This window comes from Oxyura jamaicensis (assembly GCF_011077185.1).
Source record: "Oxyura jamaicensis isolate SHBP4307 breed ruddy duck chromosome 13 unlocalized genomic scaffold, BPBGC_Ojam_1.0 oxy13_random_OJ106582, whole genome shotgun sequence".
In the NCBI taxonomy this organism is placed as follows: domain Eukaryota; kingdom Metazoa; phylum Chordata; class Aves; order Anseriformes; family Anatidae; genus Oxyura; species Oxyura jamaicensis.
This window is the reverse complement of record NW_023304325.1, coordinates 4,562-21,093: the sequence shown is the minus strand read 5'-3', so window position 1 is coordinate 21,093 and position 16,532 is coordinate 4,562. Positions and strand designations below refer to the sequence as shown.

The 16,532-nt window shown below is 55.7% G+C and overlaps 1 protein-coding gene across 1 annotated transcript in view; it reads left to right on the top strand.

Annotated features, from left to right (window-relative positions):
• Window positions 1-16,260, top strand: part of LOC118157903 (peroxisome proliferator-activated receptor gamma coactivator 1-beta-like) — a 44,179-nt gene extending 27,919 nt beyond the window's left edge. Inside the window, exons 2-12 of the mRNA XM_035312441.1 lie at window positions 108-281; window positions 2,130-2,342; window positions 4,177-4,293; window positions 4,725-5,874; window positions 6,318-6,354; window positions 6,682-6,746; window positions 7,146-7,911; window positions 8,551-8,626; window positions 9,387-9,508; window positions 9,733-9,887; window positions 11,646-16,260. Coding sequence (XP_035168332.1) covers window positions 108-281; window positions 2,130-2,342; window positions 4,177-4,293; window positions 4,725-5,874; window positions 6,318-6,354; window positions 6,682-6,746; window positions 7,146-7,911; window positions 8,551-8,626; window positions 9,387-9,508; window positions 9,733-9,887; window positions 11,646-11,749 — 2,979 coding nt within the window. The 3' untranslated portion in view covers window positions 11,750-16,260. The remainder of the gene's footprint in view (window positions 1-107; window positions 282-2,129; window positions 2,343-4,176; window positions 4,294-4,724; window positions 5,875-6,317; window positions 6,355-6,681; window positions 6,747-7,145; window positions 7,912-8,550; window positions 8,627-9,386; window positions 9,509-9,732; window positions 9,888-11,645) is intronic.
• The last annotated feature ends 272 nt before the right edge of the window (window positions 16,261-16,532 follow it).

The following is a 16,532-nucleotide window of genomic DNA, read 5'->3' as shown; positions in this document are numbered from 1 at the left end:
TTGTTGCTGCTGGTTGCAGCCCATTGCTTCCAGCCTGGGTGTCCCCTGCAAAGCCCCACGTGCTGTGGTATGGCCGTGAGCTCACCTCTTTTCTCCTCTCTCCGCAGTATGAGGTGTCAGGCGAGGAGCACTTCTACTCCGACTTCCCCGAGATCGATTTGTCCCAGCTGGACGCCAGTGACTTGGACTCGGCCGGCTGCTTCAGTGAGCTGCAGTGGTGCGCGGAGCACTCTGAGACCGAGTCCAGCCAGTACAGCACTGATGAATCTGAGCTCTTCCAGGTACCCCGGGGACACGGGGACGTGGGGAGACGTTCCTCCGGCTGCTGGTTCCAGGCCGCTCACTTGCACCTTCCCATGGGCAACTGCTGAGGGCAGAGGCGTGGGGAGTGCAGGGGAGGGTAGAGGAGGGAGGGGAGGTGTGGGGGGACAGCTATTAATATCACCTCCCCAGCTGATTAGTGCTCCCATTAATTTGCATGCTGGGTCTAAATGGAGCAAACAGAGCAAGGCTAATGAAGAGGTGCTGAGCAGAGCCAGGCTGCTGAGCCAGCCTGCCTGTGCCGTGCTCTCCAGCTTCAGCATCACCTCTGTGCATGCCGGGGGTCACCCCCGGGTCACCCATGGGTGGGGGCGTCCCCAGCATCCACCTCTGCCTCCCTGGGGTGGATGCATCCTGGATGAGGGCGTGCACTGCTGCAGCTGGAGGCAGACATGGGCTGTTGGAGCCCCAGTGGGGCAGGGGAGACCAAACTGCTGAGTGCTAGTGTAAAAAAGCAAGCTGCACGATGTCTGATCCCCAACAGTGACATTTACAGCTGTGCCTAAGGAGAGCAAACACTCCCTGCTCTCCAGGGCACAGGGCAGCCCTCGGGTGCAGGAGGAGGAGGAGGAGAGCCAGGAGCAGCGGGGCTGCCTTTCTCAAATCTTCCCTCCTCTTGTGCCATGGCCTCAGTGTGTCCCATCCCAGGAGGGGGATGTCATACCCTGCTGAGCATCGCCAGGCGCTTCCCATTGGAACAAGGAGGCCAACTTGGTTGTGGCACACTGGGGCTTGCTGGTCACTAGCAGTGGGTCACTTTTTGGGAAGGAGGAGGATTTGTTCTTAAAGATAGGAGGAAAAAAAAAAAGCCCCGATATTTTCTAACCTGGCCATAATAATTGCCCTCTGGCTTTTGTGCTGTGCTGATGCTGTAATTGAAAATGGTCCAGTCCAGCTGACAGACTTTCATCACAACATGCATATTTTCCGCTGAACTTCCTGGGGAAAAGATAAACCAAAAAGAAATGCAAAAGGCAGGCCTGTTAGGAGCAGCAGCATATAATGAAATGTATCCCACTGAACTTGTGTGCACAGCAGTCTTGTGCCAATAACACAAGAAAAAGAAACGGAGCCAAAAATGGAGTAGCCTGCTGCCTTTCCCTGGAGCCTGCTCTAGTAACTGCAAGCAAGGTTAGGGCACAGAACTCAAGATATGTATTTTTTAAACAAGAAGAGAGAAATAAGGGAGGCTGTGTGCAGCCCAGTCCTCACCAAGAGCCCGAACTTGTCCCGTGCTAATTTTATACCTGAGGGTAGCCTGCTTCTTGTTGGGTATGGTTTACATTGAGCCTGTTGAGGAGGAGGACCAAAATGAGCCAACTCCTGGCTCACTTGGGCCAGTCCTCTGCGTTTGCACCATACCGCCAACAGGAAGGGGCCTCGTGCTCGGATCCTGCCCAGGGTCATGCTCCCCATGCCATGGGGGCTGTCGCCCTTGCCCTCGCAGGGGGCTGAGCTCTCTTTTCCCTCAGGCAGCCCTGGGCTGGGCTCTCCATGTTTCCTTCCCCCCAGCACTGGGGGGCTCACAGCCCAAAGCTGGGATCATTTGGTCAAGGAGCCTTTTAATCACCACCCCCATTCCTGCTGTGCTTTGCTTCTAGGGACAGAAGATGCTCTCTATTATTTTTCCCATGGTGGTTGCCAGGGTTGTGGGTGGACGGATGACATCCCTACCCGGGTCATTCTCCCTTGCTCCCACCTCCATGGCCCAGGGGGGTAAATCCCCCCATGACCCCCTGCCAGCCCCCTCAGAGGGAGCGTCCTCAGGTGCCTCGCTTGGCCTGATTCTCTCTCTCTGCTCCTTTCAGATAATAGACAGTGAGAATGAAGCGCTGCTGGCGGCCCTCACCGAGACTTTGGATGATATTCAGGGAGCTGACGTGGGCCTGGCTGCCTTCCAAGCTCTTGAAGAGGGGGACACGCTCAACCATGCCTACACCTCGCCTGCCCCTTCCCCCAAACCCACCGCCCTGGTCTCTGGGGGGCCACCCCTGGCCCCCGAGGTTGATGAGCTGTCTCTAGTAAGAACCCACTTCCTACTGTTTAAGGTGGATTTGGATGAGCCCCTGATAAGCCGGCTGCATGGGTATGATAGGAAGCAAAGGTCTGAATTTTTTCATTCTAGGCTTAAAACTCTCTTTAACCGTCAATACCAAAGCATATACTTGTATTGTATACGTATACATGTTCTGCATCATTGCTGTCACCTCCATCACCATCCTCACGGGAACGAGCTGCTTGCTGCTGTGTGTATATAAATATATATACCCAGGGGGCGGGCACTGCCCGCAGGGGGTGTCACGGTGCTGGGGGCAGCTTTGGCAGGACCCACACACCTCCTCTTCTTGTGAGGCGAGTCTGTGGGGCTGCCCGGTGCTTTCCGTAGTGCATCCCAGCCCTAGCCCCAAACCCCAGGGCAGGTGGCTGCTCCTGCCTGGCTCTGCTTCGGGTCCCCAGGACCGAGCTCCCCACTGCCCTTGCAGGAGGTTTGACCCCCTGTCCCCACATGCCCCCACGTGTGGCCTCCAGTCCCTATAGCCTTGGTGACCAGAGCATCCCTCTTGGTCCCCTGAGGTATCGGGGCTCCAGCCCCACTCCTGGTCCTGGCCCATGCTAACCAGCAGCATTTGCTGCAACCCTCTGCTGTTCCCAGGAGGTCCCCTGGGGTGCGGGCACCCAGCCCACTCCCTCTGGGGGCTCATGGTTCCCCCCAGGGCCCCCCTAGCCTTGCCCGGGATCTCCCCCAAAAGCCGTGCTGTGGCGGGGAGGAGTGACATCCAGTGGTGAGAGCGTGCATTTCCACTGCCCCCGGCCCTGCGCGCAGGTGGCTGTATATATATCACACACAGTACGGATGTGTATATATAGGATGTATACGTTGCAGGGGGGGGGGAAGGTGCTGGTTGCTTCCACCGACAGGAGCTGCACGCCCAAAGCCGCAGGCACCCTGGCTGATGTCTCCTGGCAGCCTCTGACCCAGGAACCCCCTGTTCCTATCACCCCTTAAAAACCCCACAGCCTGACTGGGGGTCTCCTAACCCACGGGCCAGCACGGAGGGGCAGAGCCCCCGATCTATCTCTTCCGTGCAGCCCCTCTGCAGTCGCCTCACCATTGGGCTGTTGTCGCCTCCGGTTGATAGCGTGATGGGTGGGATACAAAATGTCATCCTTGCTGGCAGGGATATATATATACATACATTTATTTTCCTGACCAAAAGAGTGTTTGAGTAGAAGAGTTTTGCTAACCTCACTGTCAGAACTGATTGTGCTGTGTGTAACCTAAGGAAAACCCCGCTCTGACCACCCCGAGGGACTTCAGGGGAGTCTTTGAACGAAGCGGGCTGGTGAAGATCCTCAGCCAGCCCTCAGCATGTCCCGCCGGGACTTACATCTGCAAAATGCTTTGCAAGCTAATTAATGAAGGGAGGCCCCTTTCTGGATGTCGCAGCTGAACAAGCCTTGCAGGGCGACCCAAGCGAGCTGCCCAAATCAGTCACGCATAGAAACATGAAGCCTGGCACCTAGGGACAGAGCTGATGGACGTTTGGAAACCACAACAGCTCCCACGTGTCTGGTCGGAGCGGGGATGGCCCTGGGGAGCAAATTCCCCTGCTTCTGCCCCCGTCCCCACCACCCCTGCCCTCTGCAGGGTCCTGGGCAGGGGGGGTAATGCTGCCGAGTGCTGACAGGTGTCTGCTCGCAGCCACAGCATGAAGCCCCTCGGTGCCCTTTTATTGTCATTTTCCCCTACGGTTTTTGAATCAGACGCTTAGCAGTGGGCGCAGCCTGCAGCCCCTGGGGTGTGGGCTGCCACCACGCAGTGCCGACGCACTTTCTCGCCGCTTCTCTTTGCAGCTGAAGAAGTTGCTCCTCTCTCCATCGCACGCGCCTCTCAGCTGCGAGGCTCAGAAAGACGGGAGCACCCGGCGCCCGGGGACCCCTAAGTCTCGACCCTCAAGGCCCTGCACAAAGGTATTTTCTCACCTCTCCGTTTCACTGGGCGCTGGTTTATGAAAGTTGCCCCCTCACCCCCCCTTACCCCAGTGGTTTACACCCAAATGTGGGATCACTCGGCCTGGGGAGAGCTGCCTGTCGCACCGCAGAGCCTGATCTTAAGCTAAACTCCTGCATCCCAGCAGAAGTTGCCATCAAAGATTTTTCTACTTGGATAATAGTAATTGTGCAGTGCATTAGGCCAGGCAAATTACATTGCCTGAGAACAGCTGCAAATCCTTCCTGGGGAGGAGGAGCTGCCTCCTGGCATGCCTGGGGGAAAGCAGCTGTCCCCAGCAGCTCCATTATCCCAGCTGGTTCCTTACCCTGGGTGGCTCTTTCCCCTCAGCACTGGGGCTGTGTGTGAGGGCAAGGCGCAGGGCTCACCATCTCCCCTCTCCTCTCCCAAGGCGGAGGCTCCCCGGGACCAGAGGGCGAGTGTCCCACAGGCACAGAGCCGCAGCTGCACTGAGCTGCACCGGCACCTCACCTCAGCGCCCCCCTGCACCAAGACCTCAACCCCCCGCACACTGGAGGAGTGCCCCAGCGGCCGCCACCACCCTGCCGCGGGCAACTGCGCCCAACACGAAGACGACAGCGACTCCAGCGAGGACTCACTGAGCTCCCGTGACGCGGTGACCTCCCCTTCCTCAGCGGAGGACGGCGCTGGCAGCCAGTTCTCCTGCAATGGGGAGATGCACACGGTGGTGGAGCTCATCCGCTACATGCACACCTATTGCCTGCCGCCGCGGAAGCTGCCCGCCCGTGACACCACCGATGCCAAGCCCCAGCCCTGCAGCAGCCCCTTCAAAAGAGCCAAACCGGACTGTCCCCCGCAGCCAGGACACCCTGGTGGTGCTGAGAGCCGGCCGGGCTGCGCCTGGCAGGCGGCTGGGGGTTGCAAGAAGCCCGCAGCATCCTTCTCCATCCTGAAGGAGCTGCTGGCACGGGACCTGCTGTGTGATGTGAGCAAGCCCTACCGCCTGGGCAAGCCTGTGTATGCCTCCCTTGCCCGGCCACCCCCTGCCAGCTGCCCTGCCATGCTGGTCCAGGATGGGGTGGACACTGATGGGACCTGCAAATCCAGAGCAAAAGTGGTGCCAGAGAAAGCAGAGCGAAGGCAGAGCCTCGGGGCTGAGGCAGATGCTCCACGAGAACCCGTCAGTTTGGAGGAGGAGGCTGGGAAGCGTGTGGGCACCCCAGCCATGTCCACAGGGAAGGCAGCTCGGCGGCCGGAGAGTACCATTTACGCTGTCCGCCGGTCCAAGAGACTCAATCCCGAGCTGGGCCACTGGCTCTCCTTCCTTGACGAGCTGCCCCTTGAGCCCTCTGTGCCCCAGGAGGTCGCGGCCTCCAGGGAGCCCACGCTGTGCCCATTGCTGGAGGCCTTCTCCGCTCAGGAGCCTGCAGCCGAAGTGGAGGTGGGCGGCACAGAGGAGGGAGATGGCGGGAGCTTGGCACCGCCAGCAGAGCCCCAGCCCCTCGTCCTGGCATCCCCAGGGGGCAGCGAGGTCAGCGAGGGTGCTGAGAGCCAGTACTGTGCCCCCCGGCAGCAAGCAGGTGAGGGGGTGGGAGGTGTCCCCTGGGTGCCACCTGGCTGAGGGGTCCCATGCATGGGGAACTGGCGGCTGTTCTGGTTTTGGGGTGCTGTTCCAATCCAATCTTCCCGTGCCTCCTGCCTCAGTTTCCCCATCCCTATAGCATGAGCAAGCAGACAGTGTAACTCGGCAGGGACTGGGCTGCCCCCTCCCTCAAGGTTCGCCCTGTGCCTGCACACTAGGGTTCAGCTGTACCAGTGCCCCAGAAGTGCAGCTGCCATCAGCCTGTCACTGGCCGGCACTCTGTGCATGTGAGCAGCTCCAATCTGCCATCCCTCCACTTGTGTGGCTGCTGCCACCTCACCGGCAGTGTCCCCAGCCCTGGCTCCTGCTGTCCCCTGCCTGCCCTGTGGGTGCTGGAGGGAGCCCAGCTCCTCTGTAACCCTGCTTCTCCCTGCCTTTCAGAAACACCCCGGTGTCTCACGCTGTCCTTGGCGCAAACGTAAGTGCACATGGGATTTGTGTGGGCTAAATTAATTGTGCTGGGGCTGGAAAGCCGCCTCATGTACCTTGCTCACAGGTGCAAGGCGCTGGGAGAGCTCCAGGCCCTCAGTGAGGGTTCGTGCCGGGGTGGACGTGCCTCAGGGACCTGACTGCGGCGTGTCCCTGCTGCGGTGGTGGCGAGAGCATGCTGCTCGCCCCCGTCTCTGTCAGGCACTAGGTGTGCTGGGAGGGTTCATTTGTAGGCAGCATTTTTATTAACCTCCTTTTTTTAAAATTTTCTGTGTTCACCTGCACACCTTCCCTCTCCTTATTTTGTGCTGTTCAGTGACCCGACCTTTGGGAAGAGAAACTTTGAGCCAATGCTGACCGTGGAGCTGTGTGGGACAGCAGGTAGGATGGGCTTTTAATGTTCTCACTTCTCCCTGGGATGGGAAATCCTGAAGCCACTGCTTCATCCTGTGGTGCAGGAACACATTCTCTGCACTGGTTCCATGCTGGAGCACCATGAGCAGCTCGTGGCCTGCGTCGTGGGCACTGGGGAAAGCGTTTGGGAGTGGGGAGGCTGTTTGGAGGGGCTGCTGCTTGGAGGGAGACCAGGAGGGAAGGGAGAATCAACAGGTCCCCTTGGGGATGAGGCATCCTTCTTTTTCCCCAAAGTGCCAGTGGCAGAGTGGCAGAGGCTGAGCAGCCTCCCTGCCTTGCAGTGTCGATGCAGCTCAGGCATTGGGCTAGGATGAAGTGTGATGGAGGGCAGAGCTGACTCCTGTCATTTGTTCACTTGGGTTTCAGGTCTCACGCCGCCCACCACTCCGCCATACAAGCCCACCGAGGAGGACCTGTACAAGCCAGACATCCCCCAGGAGGCAGGCAAGGAGGACAGCATGGCCCCCAGCTCTGGGGCCGGAAGCACAGGGGACACAGGAGCTTCCCAGAAAGCCCCAAAGAAGCACCCCGAGAGGACAGAGCTCTTGGCCCACCTGAGTCGTGCCGCTGAGCAGCCAGGCGTGCTCAAGCGGCCCTTCTCATGCTCCTTCGGGGACCACGACTACTGCCAGGTGCTGAAGCCGGAGGCCACCCTGCAGAGGAAGGTGCTCAAGTCCTGGGAGCCCCCAGGCCAGACGGAGATGGAGCACAAGAGGAGGGTCCCTGACGCGCACTACCAGGGGCTGGACCTCATTGGCAAGGATGCAGGTGGCGAGATGGTGTGGAAGGACGGTGTCAAGCAGCTGCGAGACCAGGAGATCCGAGCCAGCTTAACGAAGCACTTTGGCTTCCTGGACAGTGCTCTCGATAATGAGGACATGGTCTTCTGCAAGACCCCTGAGTATGACACTGTCTTTGACGACAGCTGCAGTGAGAGCGGCTCCCCAGTGGAGGAGGAGGAAGAGGAAGATGAGGAGGAGGAAGACCACTGCGACAGCCCATTGGACGCCAAGCTGTGCCTGCGGAGAAACCCCCTTTCCAGGACCAGTTTGCATTACTGTTCCCGGAGCAGGTCTAGCTCGGGGTCTTCATGCTGCCGGTCCCGATCCCCCACCAGCAGACGCACCTTCAGGTATGGGTGGGCAGCAGAGAGGCTGGAAGCTCACAACAGCTCTGGGGACACACACTCTTGTAGAAACCTGCTTTTGGCCACTGCTGAGGGAACAGGCCTTGGCCAGGCCTGGCATGGTGGCTGTCCCCTCCCTCACTGCTGCGGGGAGGTGGTGTGCGAGCCCGCTCCCAGCTCTGTCCAAAGGCACTGCATGACAGCACTGGCTCTCTCTGGTCTGAGTATAAACATACTAACTAATTAAAGAAAATCCATTGAAATAATTGGTACTACAGCAACAGCTGCCAAAAACATCAGCCACAGCCAGAGAAAGCAGCATCTGGGGAAGTACCTGTGGGTTTCCATCATGCTGGGAGCAACTGGCAGGGGCTGGAGCTGTTCATGGGAAGGACACACGCTGGTTAGGGACTGCTTCTGGCATCAAGGAATGGGCTTTCCAGTGTCGTAGCAGGTGCAAGAGAGGCGGCGTGGCCCAGAGGAGCTCAAAGCTCTTTGCATGACCCCATCTCCCCTTTGCTGACAATATTTGCCAGGCACCTGCCTGCCTCTGCAGAAACTCACTGCCTCACCTCCCTTTTGATGGCTGAAGCATTCCCTGCAGGCTCCCCTTCTGGGGCTGACCTTGTCTCTCATGCTCCGCAGGTGTGAGAACAGCGAGCAGTGTCAAGGTGGCAGCAGGAGCTGGGGCCAGCTGGAGAAGAAACAGGAAAAGGCCATTGTAAGTGAGAAGGGAGCAGTGCCAGCCCCGGGGCAGCGACCACTCCCTCCTACAGGCACCCGGGCGTGTGCGCTGAGACAAAGTAACCCACAGCCCTCAGTAGTGCCCTGCTCCAGAAAAGCAGCGGTGGAACATTGGCCCTGGCTTCAGCATCCCTTGGTGTGAGGCCAGTGTTTAACAGGGACATGACTGGGGGAGAGAGCAAAGCTAAAGCAAAGCGGAAGCAATTGGCAATTGGCAATACACAGAGTCTTTGGCACAGAAATGCCCGATGCATCCCATGTCGGTCTCCGCCGCAGAGCTGGCAGCAGGAGCGGCAAGCTGGGGAATCCCTGGAGCTGCGCAGCCACCAGCACTGCTGCAGGGGCAGCATGGGTGCGGCATGTGTGGTGGCATGGGGATGCATGTGCAGGGAAATAGCTCCTCTCCGCTGCTGTGCGCACACATGCAGGCTTATGTCTGCCCATCTGGCATTTTTCTCCTGTAGCACAGTCAAATTTTTCCTCCATAAGTTCTCAGGAATGTTTCCTGGTGACTTCACTAGGATAAGTTACAAAGGATGCAGGGATGCAGGAGGCATTGACAAGGGAGGAAGGGGTGTGTGGCTGCTATAGCTTGGCAGTGACAGCAGCAGGCTGGGGGCCAGGCTGCGCTGCACAGCCAGGGCAGAGGGCTCCTGGGCACCCTGCGTGTCCAGCACCCATGGGCAGTGCTGGAGGCGCGGGTCGGGAGCCTGAGACCTCTCGCTTGGTGCTTGTAGGGGGAAGGCCGGGTGGTGTACGTCAGGAACCTCTCCAGCAACATGAGCTCCAGTGAGCTGAAGAAACGCTTTGAGGTGTTTGGTGAGATCGTGGAGTGCCAGGTCCTGTCCAGGACTAACAGGTGGGTGGTGAGGTGCTGGGCTCGTGGGGCACGCGGTCACCTCTGCCTCAGCTCTAGGCGTGACAGTGACAGGGCAGTGCCGGGGGGGGGTGAAGTATATGCTGCCCCAGCTCACCCCACGGATGCAGGGGTGGGCGGCAGAATGGTGGCAAGGCACACGGCAGAGCTGTGTGAGCAGCGTTGTGGAGCCTGGTGCATCTCCGCTTCTTTCCTTGGTTGCTCAGGGGGGATAAATACGGCTTTATCACCTACCGGTATTCAGAGCACGCCGCCTTATCTCTGAAGAATGGCACCTCGCTAAGGAAGAGGAATGAGCCTTCCTTCCAGCTCAGCTCTGGTGGCCTCGGGCACTTCTTCTGGACCAGATACGCTGACTTGGGTAAGAAGGCTTCCTTGGAAGCGTCCTGTTTATCAGCATGGCACGGTAATGGCACGCTGCATTTCTGAACCCTCATCACGCGAGGATCCAAAAGCTATTTGCAGCCTGCAGCAAAAGCCCACCTGCTCTGTATGGCTCACACAGCTGCTCCCAGCCCAGCTGAATGGCTTTGGGCACTGGGGGGACAGAAGGAAAGCAGCTTGCCTGAGGACCTGGAGTGTGTTGGCTGTGAAGTGTAGCATCCCCCCCCAGAGCCGCTGGGTTTCAGTGGATGCACAGCCCATCGTTTCCCAGCTGCATTTCTGCACGGTGCTGGATGCTTTCCAGCTGAGAACTCCCTTCCCCATCATTAGAGAAAGTGGTCAACAACAGCTCATTAGCCCAAGAGGTGATCTGGGTTGTTTGCTGCTCCACAGGACAGATTCCCCAGCATTGCATGTGTACTTTTCATCCAAAATGAAGACATTGAGATGTGCTGCAGTTACATTAACTCTGTTGGTGCCACATGGATTTCTGCTAGCACACACTCTGCTCTCCACAGGTCTGCCTCGCTAACTCAGCCAGGGCTCACTCAACCTTGCCTCTCAGCCCTCGCTAATGGACAGGAGTGAAACCCTATGCTGGTCTTGAAAGAGAAATGTGATCGGGGTGTCACTTGGCCCTTATCACTGTGATCCTCAGGGGTTTCATGAACACCATGCTTTCATTTTTGCATCCTCTGCAGGCGGTGAAGTGGTTCTGTTTTCCCACTTGATGCATAAGATAAGGCAGCCCACTTCATGCCCAGAAAATAAAGCCCTAAGTCTTGGTTTACCTCTAGGTGCTCAGTCTGACACAAGTACTGCCTGGTCTCTTAGCACCTGACAATATTTCATGTGCACAGAGCAGCACTCTCTCTGACTTTGGCTGTGGGTGCAAATGCTCATTATTCATGTAATAAGCTAGGATCTGCCATTCTGGGCTCTGAGGAGGTAAGAACCAGCAAGCACCCCGTGATGAAAATGTCAGCTGTGCAGCACTGTGGGGAGGGCAGAGCTGAAGGGGAACCCCCAGTACTGCTCCCAGCTCCTCACCCCCCGGTTGCTGTGAGAAAGCAGTTGCCCCTGACTACACGGCATGGTTCGTTCCTAAATCCTGCTTGCCCTGTGCACAGGTTGAGACAGAGAGCCCATAGGAAGAAGTAAAATGCAGCCATGCCATTAACAGCTCTATCAAAAATATACACACAAAAGGGTTAAGCTGCTGTTCAATTAGGCGGTCTTATTTCTGGCATTTGCTAGATTTCACAGGCTTTGTCATGGCACTCTATGTTCAGCTTCTGATGCAAGAGCTGGGGAGCTCTACAGGCAGACGCCCACACTTGCCGCGACCTGGCTGCTCACATGGGAAGTGCTGTGTTTCAGCAGCTCAGAATTCACCTGGGTCTGGCAATTTTTATGAACGTGGGAGCGGGCGTCTCTGCCCTCTGACCTGAGCGGTGAGAGCCCCTCCGCCAAACAGCAGTTTGCTCCTTTTCAATAGGGAGAAACAGCATGTTCTTCCATTTTATATTGTTTCTGGACATGGGACAATATTGGTGCCTTCCCAGGAGGAGGCCTGGGCAGGCACCCAGCTCAGGGAATGCTCAGCAAAGCCATCATATGCAAGCACTGCCAGGGCAGCCATGCGCAGGCACGGGGACCACACGGTGCCCCTCGGTGCCCCTGCCCGCCTCCTGCCGTCCCTCACCCCACTGTCCTGTGTCCCTGCTGTCCCCAGATTGCAGCGCAGAGGAGTCCTCCCCCGCACCGGTGAAGAGCAAGTACGAGACCATGGATTTTGACAGCTTACTGCAGGAGGCCCAGCTCAGCTTGCATCGGTAACAGCCTTAACCCTGGAGGAATACCTCAATACCTCAGTCAAGGCACTTCCAATATGTTTACGTTTTCAAAGAAATTATTCAGTCTATGACGAGAGAGCGAGAGAGCGAGAGCACGCACGCACGAGAGAGAGACTGCTGTCCCTTTCAATCGATGTTTACATTGAACAAAGCTGCTTCTGTCTGTGAGTCCCCATGGTGTTGATGTCTCACTGCCACACATTAGTCTCCCCGCTTATGACTGGTTGTTTTAGGGTGAGCCTAGGAGCCCCCGGCCCCCTCCCAACCCCGGCCCTGACCCTGTGCTCCCACCGTGGAGTTGCAGCTGTGTTCACCATAACATTTTTTGTCCGTAGTGTGTGATGATGAAATTGTTAATTGTGAATAGAATCAGGATTATAAACTAATTTTTAATAGAAGAGGAAGAAAAAAAAAAGTATATACTTAAAAAAATGTATTTATGGCTCAGATGTACTGTAATTCAGATTTATTGTACCGCTTCCTTGATTTTTAACTATGCACTGTAATGAGGCACTTGCCACTGAGCAAATGGGGGGTCAGAGCAGAGTCACAGAGCCAGTGTTTGGCTGCAGGAGCACCGGCCTCCCCGGCAGTGCGCGGGGCTCCCCCACTGCTGCCAAAGCCATTTTCCTCACTGGGGGGCGAGTCCCCAGCATCCAGCTGCCAAGCGGGCCCGATCAGAGGCCCATGGGCCGCTCCTGCCATGGCAGCCCACAGACACGAGGGAAAGGGGTGATGGAAGGAGGTAGCGTTGAACTGCTGCTGGGCGGCCTGCAGCCCTGCTGCCTGCCGGCCATCGTTGCTGTGGCCCTGTGCCGGCAGGCCTGGGGCACCCGTGGAGGGAGCAGGGCGTGAGGATCCTTCTCGTCTCTGCCATCCTCTGGCTGGTGTCTGATAAGCCATATGCTCACCCAGCACCCCGTTGGCAACTTGGACCCGTGCCACCCTGCTGGCACGGCACTCTCTCTGCTGTCGCCTCTGCCCCCTTGGCCCGGCTCATGCCCAGCAGTGTGAAGGAAGCGTCACGGCTTTGCTGTGTGTTTGCGGCTCCCGGCTGGCCTGCTGCCGCTTGTGCCGTCCCCCCCGCCTCTTGCCAGGGCCCTCAGGCCTCCCAGCAGTGCTGGATGTAAGGCATGCTCAAGCAGCATCCCTGCCAAATTTGCTTGCAAGCTTGCCCCCCGCCTCTGGGAGAGGTGGTAGGGGGAGAGCCCCCACCCCTGGTTGGAGGAGCCCCAACCAAGAGCAGGCCAGACGCACCATTTCCCAGAGGGAAAGGAAATCTTGCCGGTTCCTCAAGCCATCTCCATCGTCTCCATTTACTTCCCAGACACAGAGACCACTAGGGATTCAGCCATCCTATGTAGATTATTATAGCCTTAATTCTGCCAATAGATAGATTAGAGTCTTCTGGGGTCTCCCCTGTACGTGACTTAGAGTTTTCTCATTTCCTCTGTGTGGACACCACTTCATCCTGCAGGGAGTATGACCAAAGCCTCCAAAATTGTGTGAGATTCAGTTCCACGAACCCACACCCTGCTGACATGGCCCTTGGCTCCATGGGTGCGTTTGCACCCCTGACAGCCCACACTGATCCCCAGCAGGAGAAGGGGTGCCAGCAGCGGTACCAGCACCATTACCCGGTTATTTCACTCTGCTCTTGTGGAACCCGTGGCGAGACAGTGGGACAGCCCTGGTGGGTTGAACGGCGGCTCCCAAATCTGCTGCCGATGCCAGATGCTGTCCTTGCGCCACTTTCGTCTCAGCCCAGAGCAGCAGCAAGGGTCACTGTCTTTCCTGCCATAGGCTCTCCCCACTTCCACCCTGACTTAGCATACATGAGTAACCCTGGCCGAGACTGAGCATCTGCTATTGGCAATTGCCTCATTGTAGCTTTGCCTTTTTCTGTCCTAGTATTTCCTCACAACAATGATGTTTACATGTGATTGCTATAGAGCTTATGTAGAATGTATATAGCGACACATTTAGGGTGGGTAGTACTGTCCTGTGCTGTGCTGATGTTTTTCAGAAAACGATCAATCAAAAAAAAAAAGAAAAAAAAAAAAAAAAAAGAAAAGCCAAGTGGAATTCTTCCATCTCCTTGCTCAGCTGCGGTGGGACTGAGCCCTGGGCCACTCCCAGCTGGAGGATGCATCAAGCGTGATGGAGGGGAAGGGGCAAGTGCAGCGGGGGCTGCCCGGGCAGGGGCTGTGAGGTGCCCTCTCCCGAGGCAGCCCTCAGGCGCTTCGCTAGTGTTGGTTTCTGTGTACCCAATCCAAAATTGGACGTTGCTTTCCTGTGGCTTCCCATGCCAGCCAGCAGCCCGCCACCATCGTGGAGCTCCTGCGCAGCGGGTACAGCACGCCCGAGCAGGGAGGTCTCATAATGCACAGAGCCAATCAGTACTGCAGTGTTAGGATAGGAAGAGATGCAATAAGTGGTCTTCGTGTTGCCTGAAGCCTATAAATGGATTTTTGTTGTTGTTTGGGGTTTTCCTTTTTTTTCCCTCCTTTAAATTTCGACGGCTCTTTTTCCCTCCTCCCTTGAGAAATGTCTCCTGCACTGATGCAATACGCACAGAGGTGCTCAGGATGTGCCACACAGGGGCCCGGCACCCTCCCCATGGCCACCCACCCCTCGCTGCAGCAGCAGCAGCAGAGCCCAGGGGGGCACGCTGCCCACCCCCACAGCTCCCTCCGCCTTTAGGACCCGGCGAGTGCGGAGGGCATATTTCAGCTTAAAGAAGCACAGGTGTGACTGCCTGCAGGGTCCAGAATCACTCACACAGGGTTAGTGGTTTAAAGTAAGTTCCCACTAGATTTTTATTTTTATTTTTTAGTGGAAAGTTTTTGTTAGCTCGCAGTGCTCTAGGGGAAGGGGGGGGCTGGGCAGGGGTAGGTGAGAGCTGCCCCAGCCGGCGCCCCTCGCTGCTGGGGCCCAGCCCTGCCCACAGGTAAGGGCCTCAATCCAAGAGGAACTGGGAGCAAAAGGGTATATTATGGTAGGCAATAAGTACAGAAGAGATATATTTTTTTAAAAAAAGTATATAACTATAGAATGTCCCCCAATAGTTGCCAGTAAGTACTGCAGGGAAATGCTAAATGTGAAGAGTTTGGTGATAAAACGCCCCTTCTCTTTTTTTGCACAGAGTTGCCCCATAAAATCTCATTGTTCACGGGGGGATACCAGGATTCCTGACTGGAATCCAGCAGACTCCTGGGGCTCCGTAGGAAAGGAGCAAATGTTTCTGAATGTCTGGGCTGAATGCAGAGGACAATCCTGGGTGTTAGGTTCAATTCTGCCCCAAATGAAAGGTTTATCCCAATTCCTATCCAGCGCAGCTTGCTGGGCTGCACATCTTCCCTATGGAAACAGCAGCTCAGCCACCACGTTACAGTCCTAGCGTCTGGTTTCAGCACTGGTCCATGTGAAGGAGCATTACAGACCAGCACTTTTTTTTTTCTTTTATTTTTTCTTGTATTTTTCTTTTTTTTTGGAGTTAACGCTGACTACTGAGCTACGTCATTGTTCACAGGGAGCCCTGAAACCCTTTCTGTTCTATCTTAGCCCGTCCCCGACAATCAATAGAGAACCAAATGCAGCCTTCGGGCCTCATTCCTCGTTCCTCCTCGAGCCGCAGCCAGGGAAAGTGCTGGCTGGCATGGCCAGGGCATTACTGAGCAGAGCCAAACCCAGCGCACAATGACAGGGCAGGGAGTGTGTGTATGCATGTGTGAGAGAGAAAGGTTAAACTGATGCATTTCTTGAGAAAAGTGCAAGAATTTCACCTAAAAGGGGCACATCTGCTTTGTTATTTATAATAAAAGCTAAACTTTTTTTTTTTTTTTTTTTTTTTTAAATAAAAGGACACTGCAAATAATTACTAGGGGCCAATTCTGCCTCCTTCCTCACACTGAATAAGTACTACTAAACTCTGTGATTTTCTACATGCAGGGTAAGCAAAAGTGGCAGAATTGATCCCTCTGCAATTAAGAGTCTAGTTTTTAGTGTGATTTTTTTTTTTTTTTTAATTGCTAGCGGTTTTTCCCTGGTTCCGTTCCATTGTGTCCTTATTTATGTAATATACTTTAATCTTAAAAGATGGCATGAATTCTTATGCCTTTCCTTTATTATTATTGTTATTATTTTTAAAAAGAGATTTATTTCTAGTGTGATTTAACTGTCTACCTTCTAAAACAAGAGAACGTTTTCTTGTATTTTTACATTGTCAGATTCTATAGTTTCATAGATAATTTAACCAAATCGCTCAATGTATTATCTATATCTATTCAGTGGGTATAAAAGTTCTATTTTAAATTGTGTAAATACTTCGGAACTGGCTTCTTTTTCCAGACTCCCCTGCCGTGGAGTTACTTGTTTACATCACAAAGACTGTAGAATCTCTACGCTCATGTACTGTAAATAGTGAAGTGATCTGCCTATAAATAAATGACATATATACTATAAACTGGGAGGAAAAAAAAAAAAAAAAAAAAAGAGCAACAAGTCTGTGCTGCTGGTGCTTCTGATACTGGTGCAAACCTGCTCTGGAGGAGGTGTTTCGCACTGCACAAAGCGCTCGTGGCCGGCTGGCAGCAGGATGTCGGGGTGCAGCACGGCACACAGTACACTGGCCACAGGGTCGCGGTCCCTGCATGAGCATTTTGCTAAGGCTGGGCCAGTGCCAGGACAGATGAAAAGCCAAGGAGCTGATAGAAAGCTGTGGCTGGGTGCACGGGTTGGGGCTGGAGGAGGCCTGGGATGGGTGA